The sequence below is a fragment of the Cucurbita moschata genome, unplaced genomic scaffold (assembly GCF_002738365.1).
Source record: "Cucurbita moschata cultivar Rifu unplaced genomic scaffold, Cmos_1.0 Cmo_Scf00019, whole genome shotgun sequence".
In the NCBI taxonomy this organism is placed as follows: Eukaryota; Viridiplantae; Streptophyta; class Magnoliopsida; order Cucurbitales; family Cucurbitaceae; genus Cucurbita; species Cucurbita moschata.
Genome location: NW_019268535.1, coordinates 2,384,980 through 2,404,066, shown reverse-complemented (window position 1 = coordinate 2,404,066; position 19,087 = coordinate 2,384,980). Strand labels below are relative to the sequence as shown.

General features: G+C 37.0%; 4 protein-coding genes across 6 annotated transcripts in view; 2 read left to right on the top strand and 2 right to left on the bottom strand.

Annotated features, from left to right (window-relative positions):
- The first annotated feature begins 133 nt into the window (after window positions 1-133).
- On the top strand, window positions 134-12,401 carry LOC111457237 (protein yippee-like At5g53940). Of its 3 annotated transcripts, none has more exons than XM_023099430.1 (6): window positions 134-147; window positions 9,090-9,273; window positions 9,697-9,740; window positions 9,976-10,084; window positions 11,646-11,701; window positions 11,796-12,161. In XM_023099430.1, the coding sequence occupies exons 2-6, from the start codon at window positions 9,178-9,180 to the stop codon at window positions 11,872-11,874; spliced, it is 384 nt and encodes a 127-aa protein (XP_022955198.1). In that variant the 5' UTR covers window positions 134-147; window positions 9,090-9,177; the 3' UTR covers window positions 11,875-12,161. The 3 variants fall into 3 exon arrangements, with proteins under 3 accessions (XP_022955198.1, XP_022955199.1, XP_022955197.1); XM_023099431.1 differs by lacking the exon at window positions 134-147 and adding an exon at window positions 12,259-12,401 and having other exon boundaries at window positions 9,041-9,273; window positions 11,796-11,873; XM_023099429.1 differs by lacking the exon at window positions 134-147 and having other exon boundaries at window positions 9,043-9,273.
- On the top strand, window positions 7,035-8,088 carry LOC111457236 (ethylene-responsive transcription factor 11-like). Its single transcript, XM_023099428.1, has one exon. It carries the CDS (start codon window positions 7,101-7,103, stop codon window positions 7,722-7,724), a length of 624 nt encoding a protein of 207 aa, XP_022955196.1. The 5' UTR covers window positions 7,035-7,100; the 3' UTR covers window positions 7,725-8,088.
- Window positions 12,402-14,962: 2,561 nt separating the features above from the next.
- On the bottom strand, window positions 14,963-15,985 carry LOC111456849 (ethylene-responsive transcription factor 12-like). The gene has a single exon (XM_023098883.1). The coding sequence runs from the start codon at window positions 15,604-15,606 to the stop codon at window positions 15,139-15,141; it is 468 nt and encodes a 155-aa protein (XP_022954651.1). The 5' UTR covers window positions 15,607-15,985; the 3' UTR covers window positions 14,963-15,138.
- Window positions 15,986-16,827: 842 nt separating this feature from the next.
- The window catches only part of LOC111456845 (receptor-like protein kinase At5g59670), a 5,324-nt gene continuing 3,064 nt past the window's right edge, over window positions 16,828-19,087 (bottom strand). The window contains exons 6-9 of the mRNA XM_023098879.1: window positions 18,126-18,197; window positions 17,966-18,043; window positions 17,680-17,858; window positions 16,828-17,371 (exon numbers count right to left, since the gene is read on the bottom strand). Coding sequence (XP_022954647.1) covers window positions 17,256-17,371; window positions 17,680-17,858; window positions 17,966-18,043; window positions 18,126-18,197 — 445 coding nt within the window. The 3' untranslated portion in view covers window positions 16,828-17,255. The remainder of the gene's footprint in view (window positions 17,372-17,679; window positions 17,859-17,965; window positions 18,044-18,125; window positions 18,198-19,087) is intronic.

Below are 19,087 nucleotides of genomic sequence, written 5' to 3'. Positions count from 1 at the left end.
CCCCAATCGATAAATCGGGAAAAATCGGAAAAAATCGGTAAAAATCGGAAAAAATCGGTAAAAATCGGAAAAATCTTTACCTAACCCACTCCATATCCGAACCTTTCTTCCTCTTCTTCTTCATCTTCTGATCTTGAAACTTAGATTGTTGTTCATTGTTCGTCTTTGGTGTGCTGCATTTCAACTTTCATATTCTAAGTAACAATCATTTTTGTTGGGGGGAGAAATCTTTTGCCTGACCCTTCTAGGTAAATTTGTTTAATTGGAGAATTAGCTAAGTTTCTTCTGAGTTTGTTTACGTGAGACCCCACAATTTCACATTGGTTAAGTGTAGAAACCTTTTAAAAATGTTGAAGGGAAACTCGAAAGGAAAAGCTCAAAAAGAACAATATTTGTTAGCGGTGGGGCTTGGGCCGTTATAAATGGTATTAGATTCAAACATGGGCAATGTGCCAGCAAGGATGTTGTTCCCCTTAAGGGTAGACACGAGGCAGTGTGCTAGTAAGGACGTTGGGCCCTAAAAGGGTGAATTTTGTGGTGGGTCCCACATCGATTAGAGAAAGGAACGAGTGTCACCGATGACGCTGAGCCTTGAAGGGGAGGTGGATTGTGAGATCTCACAATTGCACTCGGTTGGGGAGGAGAACTAAACACCCTTTATAAGGGTGTGGAAAACCTTTCCCTTGGGCTCTGAAGAGAGTGGATTGTGAGATCCCACAATTCCACAGGTATGGAAACCTTTCCTTGTATGGATGCCCTTCCCCCTAAGAGAGTAGACACGAGGCGAGATATTGAAGGGGGGTGGATTGTAAGATCCCACAATTCCACACCATTTATAAGGGTGTGGAAACCGAGGTAAAGCTTGAAAGAAAAGGAAAGCCCAAATAGAGCGGATTAAGTCTCAGTCGAGTTCTCTCCTGACAATTGGTTCCTTCAAACGATTGTTACTGTCAACTCGACGTCTTCTTCGCTAGACACATGGAGTTTGAACCATTTAAACCCATTAAGTCGCACGAGGCTTTATTTAAAATAAAAAATGTAAATATTGACATGCTTAAGAGATAAATAGCTAACGTTTTAATTTTTATTATAATGTCTATATAAGTTTTGGAACAAATTTTATCCTTATTATTTTTAATTTCTTTTTAAGAAACCTTAAAATTAAAATTAAATTAAAAAAAAAAATTAGTATAGCTTGGTGGAATGGGCACTATAGATATATATCATAGTCTTTGACCTATATTAATGACAACAAAATTAATTTAATAATTTAAAATAAATAAGAATTAGGTGGAAATTATCAAAGGAAGAGTGCACGCAAAGGAATCTAAGTGCCCTCTAATTTTAAATTCATTTTGAGAAACATAAAATTTGATGTGACAAAAATATTAATTTAAGAATCTTAGGTTATAATATATGTTATATGATCCTATACGATCTCGGGTTGGGTCCCCTTTTGAATGTAGTTTCAAAAAAGACTCAACGAAACCCTAAAATGGTTATATACTACTCTTCTTTAAATTTAACACCGTAAACTCTTTCTTAGAAGGATTTGAACCCACCTAACACCTATTGGTCGAGGTTGACCAATACATGTTTTTCGAGGCCGACCAAGCTAAATTAGCTGCAAGATAGTTCGGACTAAAAGAACCACGTGATAAAATAATAAAGAGTGAGGAAGAGTAGCTCTTTGGCCTAATAGAAAACCGGAGGTCAACTAAAGTGTGAAGAGCAAAATTTATAGAGTTAGATCCAAGGATTCTTAACGAGAGATGAGGACAACGTTATGACCATACCTCGACCACAAAACTCAGGTAGTTCAATACAATGAACTTTGAAACATGATGTATGAACTTTGTTTGGTTGATATAACTCGATGGGACGTAATTAAATTTCGAGCATGTTTGAGTCAAACCAAGTCATCTAATATGATTTTCCTAGCATGATAAGATTTGGTGTCACTTCTCTATCCTTGTCGATGCATGATGAGGACTATTAGGGGTAACTAACTAATCCTAGTAGTGAATTTGCCTTGATTGATAGGATTCTCACGTGCACGGAGAATTTAACCTAGGTTGCTCTCGACATGGTAGTATCTCGAGATTAGAACTTGACTAAATCTGATTATGCAAGTATCGAGCATGAAAACAAACAAGAGGTTCTCCAACAAGCCCCCTAGGTTGTAAACCAACCGACAAGATGAGCAAGTGACCACATGGGTACCTAGTACCGACAAGATGAACCGGGATGATCTGAGTGATGGTGCATCACAATCAAAAGAGGCCCCAATTGGGCTTAGCCACAATAACCCATCAAAAAGGCCCACACAAAACTAAAATGGTTAGTCCATGTCCGGTAATTTATTCAAAATCTTGTTTTTTTTTATTAATTCTTAACACATCTCTTTATTTATTTTTCAAATATTTAATTATAATAAATATTTAAAAAAATTTAACTTCAAAATTGTTGAAAATTATTTTTAAGGATAGTGAGAGAATAAGTAATAAAATAAAAATAAAATAAATATATGTATATAAATTTGTATTGTAAGCAAAATATATATATATAAATTAAAAATTTTAAAATAAATTCGCATTGTTAAGTTAACCCAATTTACTTTTAGATGAACTGATGAACCGAACCAATTCAATCCAACTCAAACGATATGGGTTAGGTTAGATTGATTAGGTTTTTTTTAACACCCCGTAATAAAATAGAAATTAATATTTTTAAAAAATATTATTTTTAGTCACATCAAAGAATTAATTATTTATTATAATTAAAAAAGAAAAAAAAAGAGTTTATTCAAAGTTTCACACACCATATTATATCTTTCTTCGTTGTTTCATAAATTAAAATTAATTAATTAATTATGTCTATTTATTTATTTCACTCGCTTTCTTTATTTTATGTCTAATTTTCTGGTAGTCAACGGCCTCTTTCACGTGTTTGACTATTTGCTCTCATGCAAATGTGAACGCCCAATTAATTTTATTTTCATTTCAGAATATAAAATATAATTTAAAATTATTTTGTTTTTTGTCTCCAAATATCTGTATTTGCGGCCGCCGAAAAAAATACAATAAAATTATAAAATGGACAAAAAAAAAAACAAAAACTAAGCTTCCTTTCCTAATTTAGAGATTCAAACCCTTTTATCACAATTTAAATCATAAAAATTATCTAAAGAAATAATATTTAAAAATATAATGTCTTTATAGATATTACCAGAAAATAATTTTACTCATAATTCTATTTTAATTTAATTTTTATTCATGTAACTTAAATTTTAGATTTTTTTAATTTATTTGGTAATAAATCTTAATAATTATCTTTAAATAAATGATTTTAATAAAATTATTTGAACTTTAATCCAATTTAAGCTTAGAAAATTAAACATTGTATAAAGTTATCATTATAGTAATTTTTTAAAATATTTTTATTGGTGAGAAAATAAATTTAAATTAGGTTTGAAGTATTAAAAAAACAATAGATATCAAAATTAATATATTAAGAAAAAAAATGTTATGAATTAAAAATTTTAAAGTGAAAATTAATAATAATAATAAAAGAGAGAGCCATGATTAGGAAATATGAAGCGTGTGTACGATTAAAGGTTTTAGGTTGAATAAAAGTCAATGTCGCCGTCAACAGCCAATATTATAAAAATATTATTTTTAAATATTCAATTTTAATCATTTAATTTATTGCTTTTAATTAACCCACGTTAAATTTATTATTATTATTATTATTTAATTCATTATTAAAACTATAGGATCGTCATCTAGATTTTACACTTAATACTCTCGACATTTTTAGCGTCTTTTGTGACATGGTTACGTTACTTACTCTTTATTTTTAATAATGAAAACTATTTTGACGAAGTATTTTTAGTAAATTATTATAAATTAAAAATTGATAATTGAAAAATAAAACCAAAATAATGAAGTACAAAGGACATGAAGGGTTATTTCAAGCTTTTAAAAACATAAATTAAAAAAAATAATAATAAATAAATAAATAAATTGGTACGTGTGAAAACTGAAATCTGAGACATTAATGGGGCGGCTGTGTCTGCCTGCTTTGTTTCCATTTTCTAAACGTGTGGCCATTATGCCTTCTTCCTCCGACACACCTTTTTCTTATTAATACGGCTTTTCTCAATTTTTATTTTATCTTATAATAATAATAATAATAAAATCAAATTCCAAGTAAACGATTCCGAGCACACAAAACGGTAAATCTAGTTGTAGTTTACATCGTTCCATTGTACTACTCACCGACAGAAAAGAAAAGAAAGGTAATAGCTATTATTTAGGTCTTTCTTAATTATCATATCCTGAATATTAGTCTCATTTTATTCGAGAACTACAAAGTTGTTAAACTCGTGAATCAGGTACATGACTATACGGTAACATGGTTTTAATACGATAATGTTTCGTGGTGCCTTCTTTACTATATAAACACGACAAAAATTGAAGACCCATCAAAGGTCGTTGCGGGGTCCCTCCCATTTTTTATATCTCAATAAATGATTTCATATTAAAATTTAACCTTCAAATTTTAATTCAACGCTAATAAATAAATAAATGTTTTACATATTATCTTTCTATTTAATAATAATTGTTTGAATTGAAAAAATTTACAATAGCGTTAAAAAAAAATGTTTAACTCACACTCTCTTTTAAATATATATATATATATATATACAAAATATTATGAGAAAGTGACAAGATAACCTAAACAAAAGCTTGGGCATGAAAACGTGTGAAAATTCAAAATATTATATATATATAATAAAACGGGAACACTTTTACAATTATATTATTAAAGTTAGTTAATTAATATAGTTATTTTCATATCTATTTTTTGTTTTTTTTTTTTTTGTTTTCTTATAAGAATATAAAAAGTATAATTTAAGGAATTGAAGTAAATAAAATAATATTGTTAATTGATTTCGTAAAGCAATTTATTTATAATAAATTTCACAAATTGTTATAAAAGTATTAAAAATAATCATAAAATCCAAATAAGACAGAAAATAATACATTTTATAATAACAAAAATATAACAGAAATCACGAAAATCTTGTGATTGACTGTCTAAAGAATTTAGTTACCAATAATTTAATGGTTGCCGCCACTCAATTATTGACGCCTAAACCCATAAACTTGTTTAACAATAATTAATAAAATAATCAATTTGATTAATTAACGTCTCGTCCCTACTTTTTATTCCTAAAATTGGATTATTCTTTTTTCTACGTTTAATTTATTTTATTTTTTACTAAAATTATATTTCATTTTTGTTTCCTGCTTCCAAATTCATTTATCTGTCTAGCACTATCAACGACTTCTATTCTTTAGAGACCATATGCGCTTTCGAGGCTCCGTACTTATTTACTTGACACTTGAGAATTCTATTGACATGATTAAATTACGATAAGATTATGACTTTGATATTATTGGTAGAAACAACAAACCTCCACAGTGGTATGATATTGTATTCTTTGAGTATGAGCTTTCCTAGCTTTACTTTTGGTTTTCCAAAAGACGGTATACCAACGATTCATCTGTCTAGCACTATCTAGATGACTCCTCTTCTCCAAAGCATCATTAATCTTCACTATGACTACACTTTCGAAACTCGGTGCTTATTTGTTTGACATTGAAGATTCTATCGACATTACCAAGTGAAGATAAGATTATGATTATAATATTGGTAGAACAATGAATCTCTATAATGGTATGATATTGTCCACTTTGAGCATCAGCTCTCATGATTTTACTTTTGATTTCTTCGACAATAAAAGATAATATATATATATATATATATATATGCCGCTAGCAGATGATATTGTTCTCTTTGGGCATTCCCTTTCAAGCTTGCCCTCAAGGTTTTAAAACGCTAGGGGAAGGCTTCCACACCCTTATAAATGGTGGTTTGTCTTCTCTCCACACCCTTATAAATGGTGGTTTGTTCTCCTCTCCAACCAATGTGGGACATCATAATCCACCCCCCTTCGGAGCCCAGCGTTCTCGCTGGCACTCTTTCTTTCCTCCAATCGATGTGGGACTGCCCCCAAATCCACCCCCCTTTGGGGCCTAGCGTCCTTACTGGCACACCGCCTCGTGTCTACCCTCCTTCGAGGAACGGCGAGAAGGCTGGCACATCGTCCGATGTCTCAGGCCCACCGCTAGCAGATATTGTCCTCTTTGAGCTTTTTTTTTCGGGCATGCCCTCAAAGCTTTAAAACGTGTCTGCTAAAGGAAGGTTTTCACACCCTTATAAACGGTGGTTTATTCTTTTCTTCACACCCATATAAATTATGGTTTGTTCTCCTACCACAACTAATGTGAGACATCACATATACCGATGGAGATAGTATCTCTTACTTATATACTCGTGATATTAACGTGTATGTGAACATAATTAAGGAGAAATTGAGATGTTTTTGTTAAAGAGTGGGAAGGGTGCGGTGACGTAGAAGGTGGATGGTAGAGTGATGGGGTGAGAGTAGCAGAACCCATGGTAGGGTGATGTGGCGTGAGGCTACGAGGATGTCCATTAGCGACGAATAAGGAAACAGAAACACGCGTCAATGCTTGGTCGGTAACTCCCTTGTGTGGGACCCACCAAGCGCCTCAAATTCCATCCAAAACGCGGGGGCCTCAATTACAACGCAACCAAACAAAACGCCACTTCCTTTTACATAAATTATTTTTTTAATACAAAAAAAATAAAAAAACGTGTCATATTTACAATTTCGTCCTACGTTTTTCATCTTAATCCCCAAATTACCCCTCTCATCGCCTCCATGGTTTTGCATGGGATTCCGCTGTTGAATCTCAACCGTTGGATAACGCGACAAAATAAACCAGATGATGTTTGATCTGAATGACGTGGTCGGCTTACTACATGCCACGTAGCATGTGGACACCATTCCCAGCAGTCAAAATCTCTCCTTTTCCTTTTCACTCTCTCCAATCCATCACTCCGATTTCCGCTTCTATAAATACCCAAATCCTTCCCTTTCCAATTTCATCTTTCAACAAAGCAAATCAATCCCATCGCCATTTTCTCCATCAACTACGTAATCTATGGCGCCAAGGGACAAGCTTAAGGCGGCGGCGGTGGTGGTTGCCGGCGGCAAGGACAAGGAGGTGCATTTTAGAGGCGTCAGGAAGAGGCCGTGGGGAAGATACGCCGCAGAAATTAGAGATCCAGCAAAGAAAACCCGTGTTTGGTTAGGCACATTCGACACGGCGGAGGAGGCGGCGAGGGCTTACGACGCCGCCGCTCTCCAATTCCGTGGCGCTAAGGCTAAAACTAATTTCCCCTTTCCCGTTGCTGTTAATGATCTTAATCTCAGTCCTAGCCGGAGTAGTACCGTTGAATCCTCTAGCCGTGACCCAATTCTTGACCTCAATCATGACGCTGTCGGATCTAGACCGGCGTTTCCGTTCAATCATCCCCAATTCGGAGGTGGGATTTTTCCGCCGCCGAATCATCTCCTGTTCTTCGATCATCCCATTTTTAGTATTCAAAATCATCAATCGGGTGTGGTTTTTGATCGCCACCGGCAGAAGGTAGTGGCGAGTGGCGGAGTTCAGAGTGACTCTGATTCATCCTCTGTTATTGATCTGAACCAAAACGACCACCACAAATCAAGACCGGTAGTTCTAGATCTCGATCTCAATTTCCCACCACCGGAATCCGCTTAGGCTTTACGACGGCGATGAATTATCGGAACGACCTTTTTTTAATCTCCATGTAAATTAATACACGTGTAGCAGAGGAATATAATATAGGTTCTTAATTTGAAAATGTCTCATTGCTTTCCCCGTAATTGGTCGAGCAAAGCTCAGGCAGCCCAGATCCCCGGCGCCGGAAAAAGGACACGACGGAGGGGAGTGGTGGGATCTAGTGAAACGGAGGGGAGGAGGAGAAAAACACGAATTTGGGGTGTGGTTTAACTTAGTACTCTGTTCTTTCCAATCTCTGTGTTCTGTTCTTCGTCACTCACAGCTTCGGAAATGGCGGATTTCTGTTTATATGGATAGCCAATGCCAAACGATTTTGATTTTACTGTTTTTCAGTTTCATTTGTATGTGCTCGTCTTCCCATCTGGATTATCTTATTCATCAAATATCTTAAAGACAAGAAAACTGTTTGAGATTTGATTCAGTTTAAATATGCAACATACATTACACAGATATCTGAGGTGAAAAAAGCAAAAATGTTTTTTAATTCTATTTTTTCTATCCTCTTACTCTGCTGTAAGCAGTTGTTATTATCTTTTTGCTTGCATCACATATAACACCAATTTTAATTTTTCAAAACTCTCTTACGAAATTTCTATTCTTCCGTTCTCTACAATTTTCTTCTTGAACTGGGGTTAGAGGCTGAAGCATACGTCGCTTGGCCGTAACAGATGCAAGAACGAATTGGCTGTGAACTCACTTATTGCTGGGAAGTGAGTGTCGCACAATCGTAAGTCCGCAATCATCAAAAGTGCGATTGTGACAAGTGGTATCAGACAATGACAACGACATGGCTTTATATAGCTTAAAATATTTTAAGAATTCTAACATTTACACTACTATGTCTCGAAGATGAGCTAGCGATAATGGCAATAATGAGAAAGTATATCGACTACGAGGATGCTCAAATCACATGATTGACTATTAAAGTGATACAATGGAAGCAAAGTGATCCTTAGACAAGGAAGCATTACCGAACTTGCATTCAGAGAATGAAGCGTTACTAGACTTGGACAACATTGAAGAAATTCTTGTACAGAAGACAGGGGAGCAAACTGTACACATGTTCAAGACACGACAAGATTGAACCATTAATTTTTACAATGATAATTAAGATTTTAATCACAAATTCTGAATAAATAAATAAATAAAATAAGAGGAAGAGTTTGGGCCGATTTGACTGGGCGGAGAGGTTACTGGGCTCAAGCCCATAATTAGACACAGAAGGAGAAGAAAGGAGGAACCGGTAATTTACCGGTTCCCGTAGTTGGAAGGAAACGGCTACTGACATTTGGCAAACCGAGCAGGCAGGGCGATGTTTTGGAGTTCGAAACTGGTGGATGAAAGGGGGAAGGAATAATTGAGTATGAGATTGTGAGAGGTTAGGTCTTGAATTTGGGATTTTAGGGTTTAAATGGGTAGGGTTTTTCTCGTTGAATTGGAAGGCAGGTCTTATAGCTGCCGCTACTGCAATAACAACGTTGCTCTTGCCGATGACATCCTCTCTCGGGTACTTTCACTCTATATCTAATCCGTTTTATATGCTCTCCGAATCCTCGATCTTGTTTCTGATTCCTCAGCGATTAATTTCGCCATGCGATGCTAGAATTTTGTTTGTTGAGATTGTGGAATTGGATTTCTGAACAAATTGGAGTGAAATCGGGAGTTTATTTAGTCCTTGAATTGTAGTTTTGCATGAAGATGGATTGTTTTGGCTTGTATAATCGTTATGCTTTCTTTTTGTGTAATAGGTTGCTGGTTTAATTGCTCCAGTGATATCTATTTTCGAAGTTATTATATACCGGTTAATCATTGTGTTGATTATTATCATCATATCGTGCATGTATTTCGCTCTTTTTTTGCATATTTAATCGGCCATGAAGTTAATATTGTTCAATTTTGATGAATTTTTATTGTTCTATTATTGTCCCAGACTTTCAATTGCAGCCAAGGGAGGGCGTTCCTTTTCAACAGTGTGTAAGTTGCATTGTTGTTATTTAAAATTTTTCGTTTCGAGCTTCAAATCCAAATGTCTAGATTGTTGTTATTTTAAATTTGCATTGTACAATTGTTAGTTATCCTCAATTTTTTTCTTATTCCTCCTCATTGGCATTTCTGTTCTACAGATTGAGATGAAATGACCTTATTTTGATCTGTTTCTGATCTCGCATCTAGATTTTACATGAATTGAAATACTTTTACCTTTTTCCAGAGTGAATGTAACATCTGGACCTAAGGAGGAGAGGTTGATGCTTTCTGGTATGCACACCGTGGAGGATATCTTTTGTTGCTGTTGCGGAGAACTTCTTGGATGGAAATATGTAAGCTTTCTTCTCTGACTATCTATGCAATAGAACTGAAAACTGTTCAATAGGAATCATGATGAACTGGCTGAACGGTCAAAGGAGCTTGTTATAACTTGTATATTTCAGTGTGTGGTTCTGTTATCAGCTACCTATCCTTTGCACATTTCAACTTTCGAACCTATAATATGAAGATAATCTCCTGAAACTAGTTCAGGTGAGCAAAAGTTTGTTTGATGCCCTCAAGTATCAAATGCATCATCAGTAGTAATGATCTATTAAGAGTGGACATGGATTCTATGAGACCCTCAATATTGCATACATATGTTAGAAGGTGCAAAGAAAGTAATTCACAGGTCCAGCAGTTAGTTGTCGTGGGAATTTAAATAGTTTTTGTGTTTTGAGTGGGTTATGTTATGTTTTGAGTTGTTAGCCTGTGAGCTACAATTTTCCATGACGCGGGTCTTCAGACACGGGTTATGCTGTGGTGGGAATTTAAAGTACCCAACCAGACATGGGTCTTCTTCCATGGTTGTCACGTTTTTGCCCAGAGTACGTGGACACAGAGGAGAAGATGGTTCAAAAGCTCATATTAGGGCTCAGACTTCAGATATAGGGCACCGTGGGGGCTATTGCACCTGCCACTTTTGCAGCAGCTCTCCATGCAGCCACCATGATGGATGCTCAATTGCAGAAAGCATGTAGAAAATCTGGGGATCAGAGGAATTTTCAGGGTAAGAGAGAATGGAATGAGCGGTCAGACAGATCATTGCGGTACGGGAGTAAAAGTCGATCGCATAGGCCACCTCCAGCAGAGAGATATTAGGGCGTTAGAATTGAGGCCCCCAGCGCAGAGAGACCTATTTGCCTCACTTGCGGTACTCGTCATTCGGGGGAGTGTAGGACAGGCACTGACGCGTGCTTCCACTACGACAAGAGTGATCACAGGAAGGTTGATTGCCCTCACAGGAGACGCTAGGATGAGAACATAGTATCTGGATCAGGGCAAGGTAGCCAAGGGGGCATGGCGCAATATCTACTAGCAGTTTACTTTATTGTTACAAATGGTATCACAGCCAGACACCGAGTGGTGTGCCAGCAAAGACGCTGGCCCCTAAGGGGAGTGGATTGTGAGATCCCACATTGCTTGGAGAGGGAACGAAGTATTCCTTATAAGTGTGTAAAAACCTCTTCCTTGTAGACGCGTTTTAAAACCTTGAGTGAAAGCCCAAAAGGGAAAACCCATAAAGGACAATATCTGTTAGCAGTGGGCTTGAGCTATTACAATATAGGAATAAACTGAGTTTAATTTTAACATAGGAAAGATAGCTAAATGTAGGAGGGTGAAGTGGTTATCTTGTGAAAATAGCAGAGGTGCACAAGCTAGTTTGGACACTCACGTACAATAAAAAATATGCTTGAAATCCTGAAACTACATTAAACTAGAGGTGATAATAGTGTAATTTATGTATTGTGTCTAAAATCATTTGATGGTTTGTGCGTTTATATGAAAAGTTTTTCTCTAAAATTTTGTTGATTTGCAGTCTTAGATTTGTTTAACTGATGTTGCTGCACTTAGGTAACTACACACGACAAATATCAAAAGTACAAGGAAGGGAAGTTTGTTCTTGAGAGGTAGTCGGACATTTTCATTCTTTCAACTTTCCAAATAACATAAGGTTTGCTATAAATGTGGTATTAGTCCTGGGTTTATTCATTCCTTTGACAGATGGAGAATAGTTGAGGAGATGATGGAAGACTTAAATGGAGAGGCTTATCCTAGTTCAAGCGATATGGATAATCCTTAGTGAGTTTCTGCCATATTTCTCAGAATAAGGAAATTGAAGCATACATGTCAAAGTGTTGTATGACCATAATCTATGATATCATAAGCTTTTTATGTGGAGTCGACGTGTCTTGAATGCTCGATTCTCCCCTCTTTTAACCCCTTTTTACATGGTAAAAGCCTTCTGGTTCTGATATATTTGTAAAGTTGAATTGCAAGTTTATTAAAAGGTATCGTCTATGCTGAGAAACGAGTTTCACAATCCCGTTCGTAACAGTTTTACGTGAACTCGTATTAGTTCGGTCTGAACTTATTCATGTCTTCTGTGAAGTTGATGGGAAGAAAAGGAAAAAAAATGAATGATTTGGGTTTGGTTATAATACTTTTTTGATTATGTGGTGGTTAGAGGACCAGTGGGAAACCAAAGCAGCCACTGGAAAAGGAAAAGGCAGGGAAGTAAGTTGTTTGCAGTGCAGTAGAAGTTCGTGATTAGCTTTTTGGAAGGACAGGAGATGGCCCACCGTATTGACTAATAGAGGATAAAGCAAAGCAGCAAAGGGGCCGCATTGTGGCGTATTGCTTGCTGCTGTTGCTGCTCGGCTAACCCCGCCGTACACGACGAGTGAGACTGCGGTGAGGCGGGCTCATTTAAAATGTTATGAATTAGTAAAAGGGGGAATGAATGATCAAATATGAATTATGATATGAATGAATGAATGATGTTGTTTACTTTGACTGTGTCAAAAGCAAGTTCTTAATTATGTTGGACCACTTCAAAGTGAAATGACATGGGCTTTAACTTGTTGTAGCCAAGAATGTCAATCGTTTAATAGAAGGGTCGGCTTTAGCCATTAAAACCATGGCCTAGCCTTGAGGAGTCATTAAGGACTCCATTTTCTGTCCCAGTCATGCTAGTTCAAGGCCTGTAGTTTATGTCCCATTCAAGGCCTGTGGTTTATGTCCCAATCATGCTGGTCTAGGACGTGTTATCCATAGTCACACTTGTTCCAAATCCCTTTTTACCTGCTTTCATTTTAGATAAGACCTTTACTATTTCATGTTGTGTTAATATAGTGTATAATTGGTCACCAAAATCATGTCTACATCTACTATGGTTGAAATGCTCCAAAATATACTATAGGGGATATGACTAGTTGTCACTTCTTTCTACCTGGGTTATATACTATCAAAATTGTTGTTGTCTGACCACTTTTAGCTTATAGCATTGCTTCCTTTCAGGATCACATTTTCTAAAAACATTTCTCATGAATGTGACTCGAGACTCGAGCATGTGTTGATGTGTTGACGTTGTCTGCAAAATCTAAAATTCTCACGTCACACCATCGCTATTCCGTTATTGGACCGTGTTTATGGTTTAGTCAAACTTGGAACATAGACCCTATAATTATTATATCGAAAACAAACATATTTTAAGGGGAAATAAAATATAAAGCAATAGAATTGGAATTGGCGACAAGACGACGGAGTTTAAGCCGGAACTGTCCCATAAACAAAAACAAATCTTGCCACTTACGGCGGCGACGCCGTGTTTGGTTGTTTGGCCACGCTTACGCCGCCGTGACCTCACTGCTACCGACAGGCTCAGTGGTGAGTAGGCATGGGACCAACCTGTTCCCCTACTGGGCCCCTCTCATCCTCTCGAATTCCTTTAAAGAGGTTGAAATGACGGCTGGGCAAAGTGCAGGTGGTGCGGTGGTCGCAGTATTTATGATGACGCCATTTGTTTATTTTTTAAATTTTCATTTCAGTCCTCTAACTTCTTCCTATTTCTACATTCCCCCCAACTCTTTCATTATTCACCTTCTCCCCCCGGTTCATTATTTAACGAACGTGAACAACGTTTATCCATATTTAAAATAAATAAATAATAATAATAAATGTTTAAAGCCGCCGTCCAACTGCCCATTGCAAATTTTGTTGACTTATTATTATTATTATTATTTTTTTAAAAAATATATATTTAATGAATTTTCATTTTGGTCTCGTTTTTATCATGAAAATTGCCTTCATTTTCTTGTTTAATTATATCCAGTGGGCCCATCATTCGAAAATTTTAATTATAGTTTGCTAATTAATAATTTATTTTTATTAAAAATTTTAATTACACATTAATATTGAATTAAATATAGAAAAATAATTAAAAACAATACACCAAAACATATTTAAGGAATTAGTTAATTGGCCTAAACTTAATTAGTAAGAAATATATGGGAGAAAATTAAAAATTTAGTGAGCTGATTAAATTAAGAGCAGTGGGTTACACGCGCGAAGGATAGCGCGTGGGGGAGAGGGTAAATTCGATAAAATAATTAAGGCGCTTAAATTACAAAGAACCAAATGATTATTCAGAATATGTCTGTAATTATACTTAAAAAAAAAAAAAAAAAATTCAAAGGTTTTATTTGTTTCTGCTTCCTACTTCATTCTCTGTTTTTTCAAAATGTTTAAATTATTTTTTATAAAATTAAAATTATTTAGTGTTATTATATTATTTTATTATAAAAGAAGGAAGGAATGAGAGGAAATTTCTATTTTTTGTCACTACGTTGAAGATTATTAGGAGTGAGTTTCACATTAATTAATTTAATAAAAAATCATGGCTCTACAAACCAGGATTATTATGTCCGAGCCCTTTGGATAAGCCAAGATTACTATCTATATTGGTACGAACCCTTTTGGATAAGGGCAAAGCAAAGTCATATATTGGTATGAGCCCTTTTGGATAAGCCAGGATTACTATCTATATTAGTACGAGCCCTTTTGGATAACGGCAAAGCAAAGTCATGAGAGCTTATGCTCGAAGAGACAATAACACCATTGTATCCTTTTAGAGAAGCCCAAAGTAAAGAGACCTTATACTCAAAAGGGTCAATAACAACCATTGTGCTCTCTTGGGGAAGTCCAAAACAAAGTCATGAGAGCTTTATACTCAGAGTGACAATATCATACTATTATGGAGAGTCGTGATTCATAACATGATATCAAAGTCATGCCTTAAACTTGATCGGACCATGTCAATAGAATCTTCAAATTAAGAGGAAAATAAAAAAGCGCAATCAACATAGTATCTCTATGATTCGGCAATTAAATAGACATTTCTAATTTATCTATTACACGAGACAATGAATCAATGTCCACCTAGAACTTGTATTTACATATCTTAGTTTTTGGTTTAATGGGTTTTTTTTTTCTTGAAATGTAGCGGTGAAAATGGATACAGAGGACCGGTGAAAAAACGCCGGTGGAAGATATTTCGTTCAATCAATCATAGCCACACCGGCGGAGGCTCATTGAGATCAAAGGGTAGAACACGCCGCACATGCCCAATAAACGACGCCGTATTGGACGGCGGCGTCGGAGCGCTGGAATCGACAAGCACCGGAGACACCTCGACATCCACATTACACATCTCGTGGCGAGGAGCGCCATGGCGGAGGAAATCGCCGAGGAGAAGACGAGCAGAGGAGGAGGAGGAGGGTGAAGCAGTGGGTCGAGAAACGTTGAGGTCGAAACAGAGGCCGGCGGCGGAGAGAGGCAGAGGAAAGTTAGTTTTAGCCTTGGAACCACGGAGGGAGCGAGCAGCGCCGTCGTAAGCAAGGGCGGCTTCTTCAGGGGTGTCGAAAGTACCCAACCAGACACGGGTCTTCTTCCATGGGTCGCGTATCTCGGCGGCGTAGCGACCCCATGGGCGCTTCCGGACGCCTCTGTAGTGGCCGTCGCGAGCGGAAGCCATGGCGGAGGAGGAATCGACGAGGAAACGGAATTTAGAGTGTAAAAAGAAGGAGAAGGCAGGAAGTCACCCGTGATCGGCGGGTAGACGACGGGATAAATACGCAGAAATATTGGGAATTAGAAGCGTGTGAAATGTGAGCCGTCGGATGAGAGAGATTTGATAAGGAGGGAGCCGCCGGGTGATTAGACGAGAAGAGGATGACGTAAGCCCTACGAATGGGGGGCTGAGCGGCGCCTGACAGACTATGTGGGAAACTGGGGCTCTGAACTGTCAGACAAATCGCCACACGTGGACCCTTTTTAAACTGGTGTCTCAGTCGTAGGGGACACCTTCTAATTGGGCCGGACTGGGCCTTCTTTCTTTTTCTTACATTTTTAACCCTGTTTATTTATCTTCCATGACTCGTAAATAAGTAACGAACGCCCTCTCCATTCTCGAACAGAAAAGTTACGAGAGTTTATACTCAAAGTGGATAATATTATTAAGATCGCACAACAACGCACATACTCGATGTAGATGAACAAAAGAATAGGATAGAAAAAATGCAAGGAGAACAGCAAGGAGAATTCTGGCTAAAGGTTCTGTATTAACGACTTTAGGTAGAAAATACAGTGAGAACTCTAGCTAAAGATTTTGTATTTGATGACTTTAGGTAGTAAATGCAGAAGAACTCTAGCTAAAGGTTTTGTATTGATGACTTTAGGTATATGCAGTAAGAAAATACAAAGAAAACAAGAGTAGATCTTCAAAGTTGGGATATATATAATTTAGTTTACTATATATAGTTACAGTCTTGCCAATAGAATTTTCAAGTGTCAGGTGTACTTTGTTTGAAGACTCAGAGTTAAGCCTCGATTAAGTGGAGGTTGTTCGAGAGCTCCGAGACCTCAAGGAAGGCTCTCATGAGTTTATAAGTAAGAAACACCATTTTTAATAATGTAGTTACTTCCAATGGGGGTTCACTGTACTGTTTTTTTTTTGGTAGCTTTTATGTCTTTCAAGACAAGCAAGTAAGGCCATTTCAGCACTTACTGACGTCTGGATGCCCTTTTTTAAGGCCTTTGTTGTTCAGTAAATGAAATGAACTTACATGGAGGTTAAATGGTAAAATGTTTTGTCCACTTCATGTGCCTTCCCACCCTTCCATTTACCTGCTTTAGTAATTATAGAAGCTACCAGTCAAACAAAGATAACCAGAAACCTTTCTAATGTAACGATTTAGATACACATTGTTGTATTCATATAAGCCAGAAAGGTACGCAATTGTATAAGATTCAGCATGTAAAATGCAAAAAAATGGGATGAAGTTACAATTAGGGACAGGGGAATATAAAGAAAATGGGTTCTCTACCTCAACCTTTGCTGGTGGGTCTGAGAGTAGTCCGCCACTGAATCCTACAGAAACCTTTAATAACTATATTCATCATTTCTGTATGCTACCACTTCTCTCTATTGTTCTGCAAAATTCTTCCCATCTCCTGGTTCAAGTAATAAGGAGTATAGAATGGTACCAATGTACATGAATTGGCTTTTCTCACAAACGGTGCAACGATCTGTACCGTTGTCGAACCACTTGGATCCATTACTCGATCTTCGATCAAATTTGAAGCAGCCATACCAAGGAGAATGATACAGTTTTGATTGTTTAATCATGGAATCAAGCGTCCGTTTTCGGTGGGAGTCCTTGTATGGCCTTGATTGTGTTTTGACATCTGGATATCACGGGATGAAGGAATCCTAGCTTTTGCATATGGAGCATCTCTTGCTGCAACAGACATCCATTAATGTATTAGGGATCCGGGAGCCATATTAACAGAGACAACCTATGCATACCAAGAGGTTAGCTAGCTCAAGCTTATCACTAGCAGATATTGTCCTCTTTGGACTTTCCCTTTCGGGCTTCCCCTCAAGATTTTTAAAATGCATCTGCTAGGAAGAGGTTTCCACACCCTTATAAAGAATGCTTCGTTCTCCTCCCCAACCGATGTGGGATCTCACATTATCCCTATAAGGAAGATAAGTAAAATCGTGGTGTTACTTTTAGAACTACAAGTTCATCAACAATGCTCTTACCAGCATTCTGTGCTCGGAGGATATTCTGCCGCCTTTTCCAGCAACAAACCGCAAAAGTAATTATGAACAAGAATATGATTAAAGTTCCAAATGCAATCCCAATTTTAGCACCAGGAGAAAGGTGTGGCTCACATGCAGGTAGCCCAGGTATACCACAGAGACCGGCATTATCAGTAAAACTGTACCATCCATGGATAGCATATTAAGTTGTTTTACAAAAATAAAAGTATATGAACTGTACTATGTTCATCTGCCATATGTAATCAATAATAAAGTAAGTACTTACTTGAAGCTAGCCCTGTGCAATAGCCTTGCACCTAAAGCAGCAGGCACTCTTCCGGACAAAGAATTCCCATTGAGATTCCTGTGAATCAAGGGATAAGACAAAGTCTTGATTTGATGATCCTTAAGTTTAATTGTTTTGGAGATAGTCAGAAGAATCTTACAGTGTTCGTAGTGATGTCAACTGTCCAAGACTTTCAGGAATTGATCCATTGAAGAAATTGTAGGAGAGATCCCTATTAGAGGAAACATATTTCAAGCATTGCACTACCAAAGTTGTGTAGATTAAGAGACATCAATCCAAATATAAAATGAAACAACCATCCAAATCTATTGTAACTGTTGCACTTGATGAGGTGTGGCTCCAAATGGCTCCAAACCAACCATTAGATCTCGTGTTGTGATATCGTTCTCAGTATCTCTCACACAACTTGATACATGGAGTTGCCCACTCTCTCTAAAACAAAGTTACGGCTGAAGCCCACCGCTAGCAGATATTGCCCTTTTTGGGCTTTTACTTCCGAGCTTCCCCTCAAGGTTTTAAAACGCGTCTGCTAGGGAGAGGTTTCCACGCCCTTATAAACGGCGTTTCATTCTCCTCCACCTATCCACCCCCTTTGGGGCCGAGCGTCCTTGCTGGCACACCGCCTTATGTCCACCCCCTTCGGGGCTCAATCTCCTCGCTGGCACATCACCAGGTGTCTGGCTCTGATACCATTTGTAACGGCCCAAGTCCACAGCTAGCAAATAGTGTCCTCTTGGGCTTTCCTTTCTAGGTTTTCCCTCAAGGTTTTTAAAACGCGTATGCTAGAGAGAGGTTTTCACACCCTTCTAAAGAATGTTTTGTTCTCCTCCCCAACCAATGTGGGATCTCACAGTTTGAGATAAAAACTCACATTATGTGACTTAAGGAGCTCAAATGTCATGGATTCTAGCTAATCATCTAAGTCATCATACCAAGCTGTAATTCTAAAATTGCACTGGTTCAATTTAATGACATTTCTTTGAAAAACGTATCAAGAATGTAGATTAGACTACAAAAGTTGGAAATCTACAAAAAAAAAAAAAAAAAAAAAAAAAAAAAAAAAAAAAAAAAAAAAAAAAAAAAAAAAAAAAAAAAAAAAAA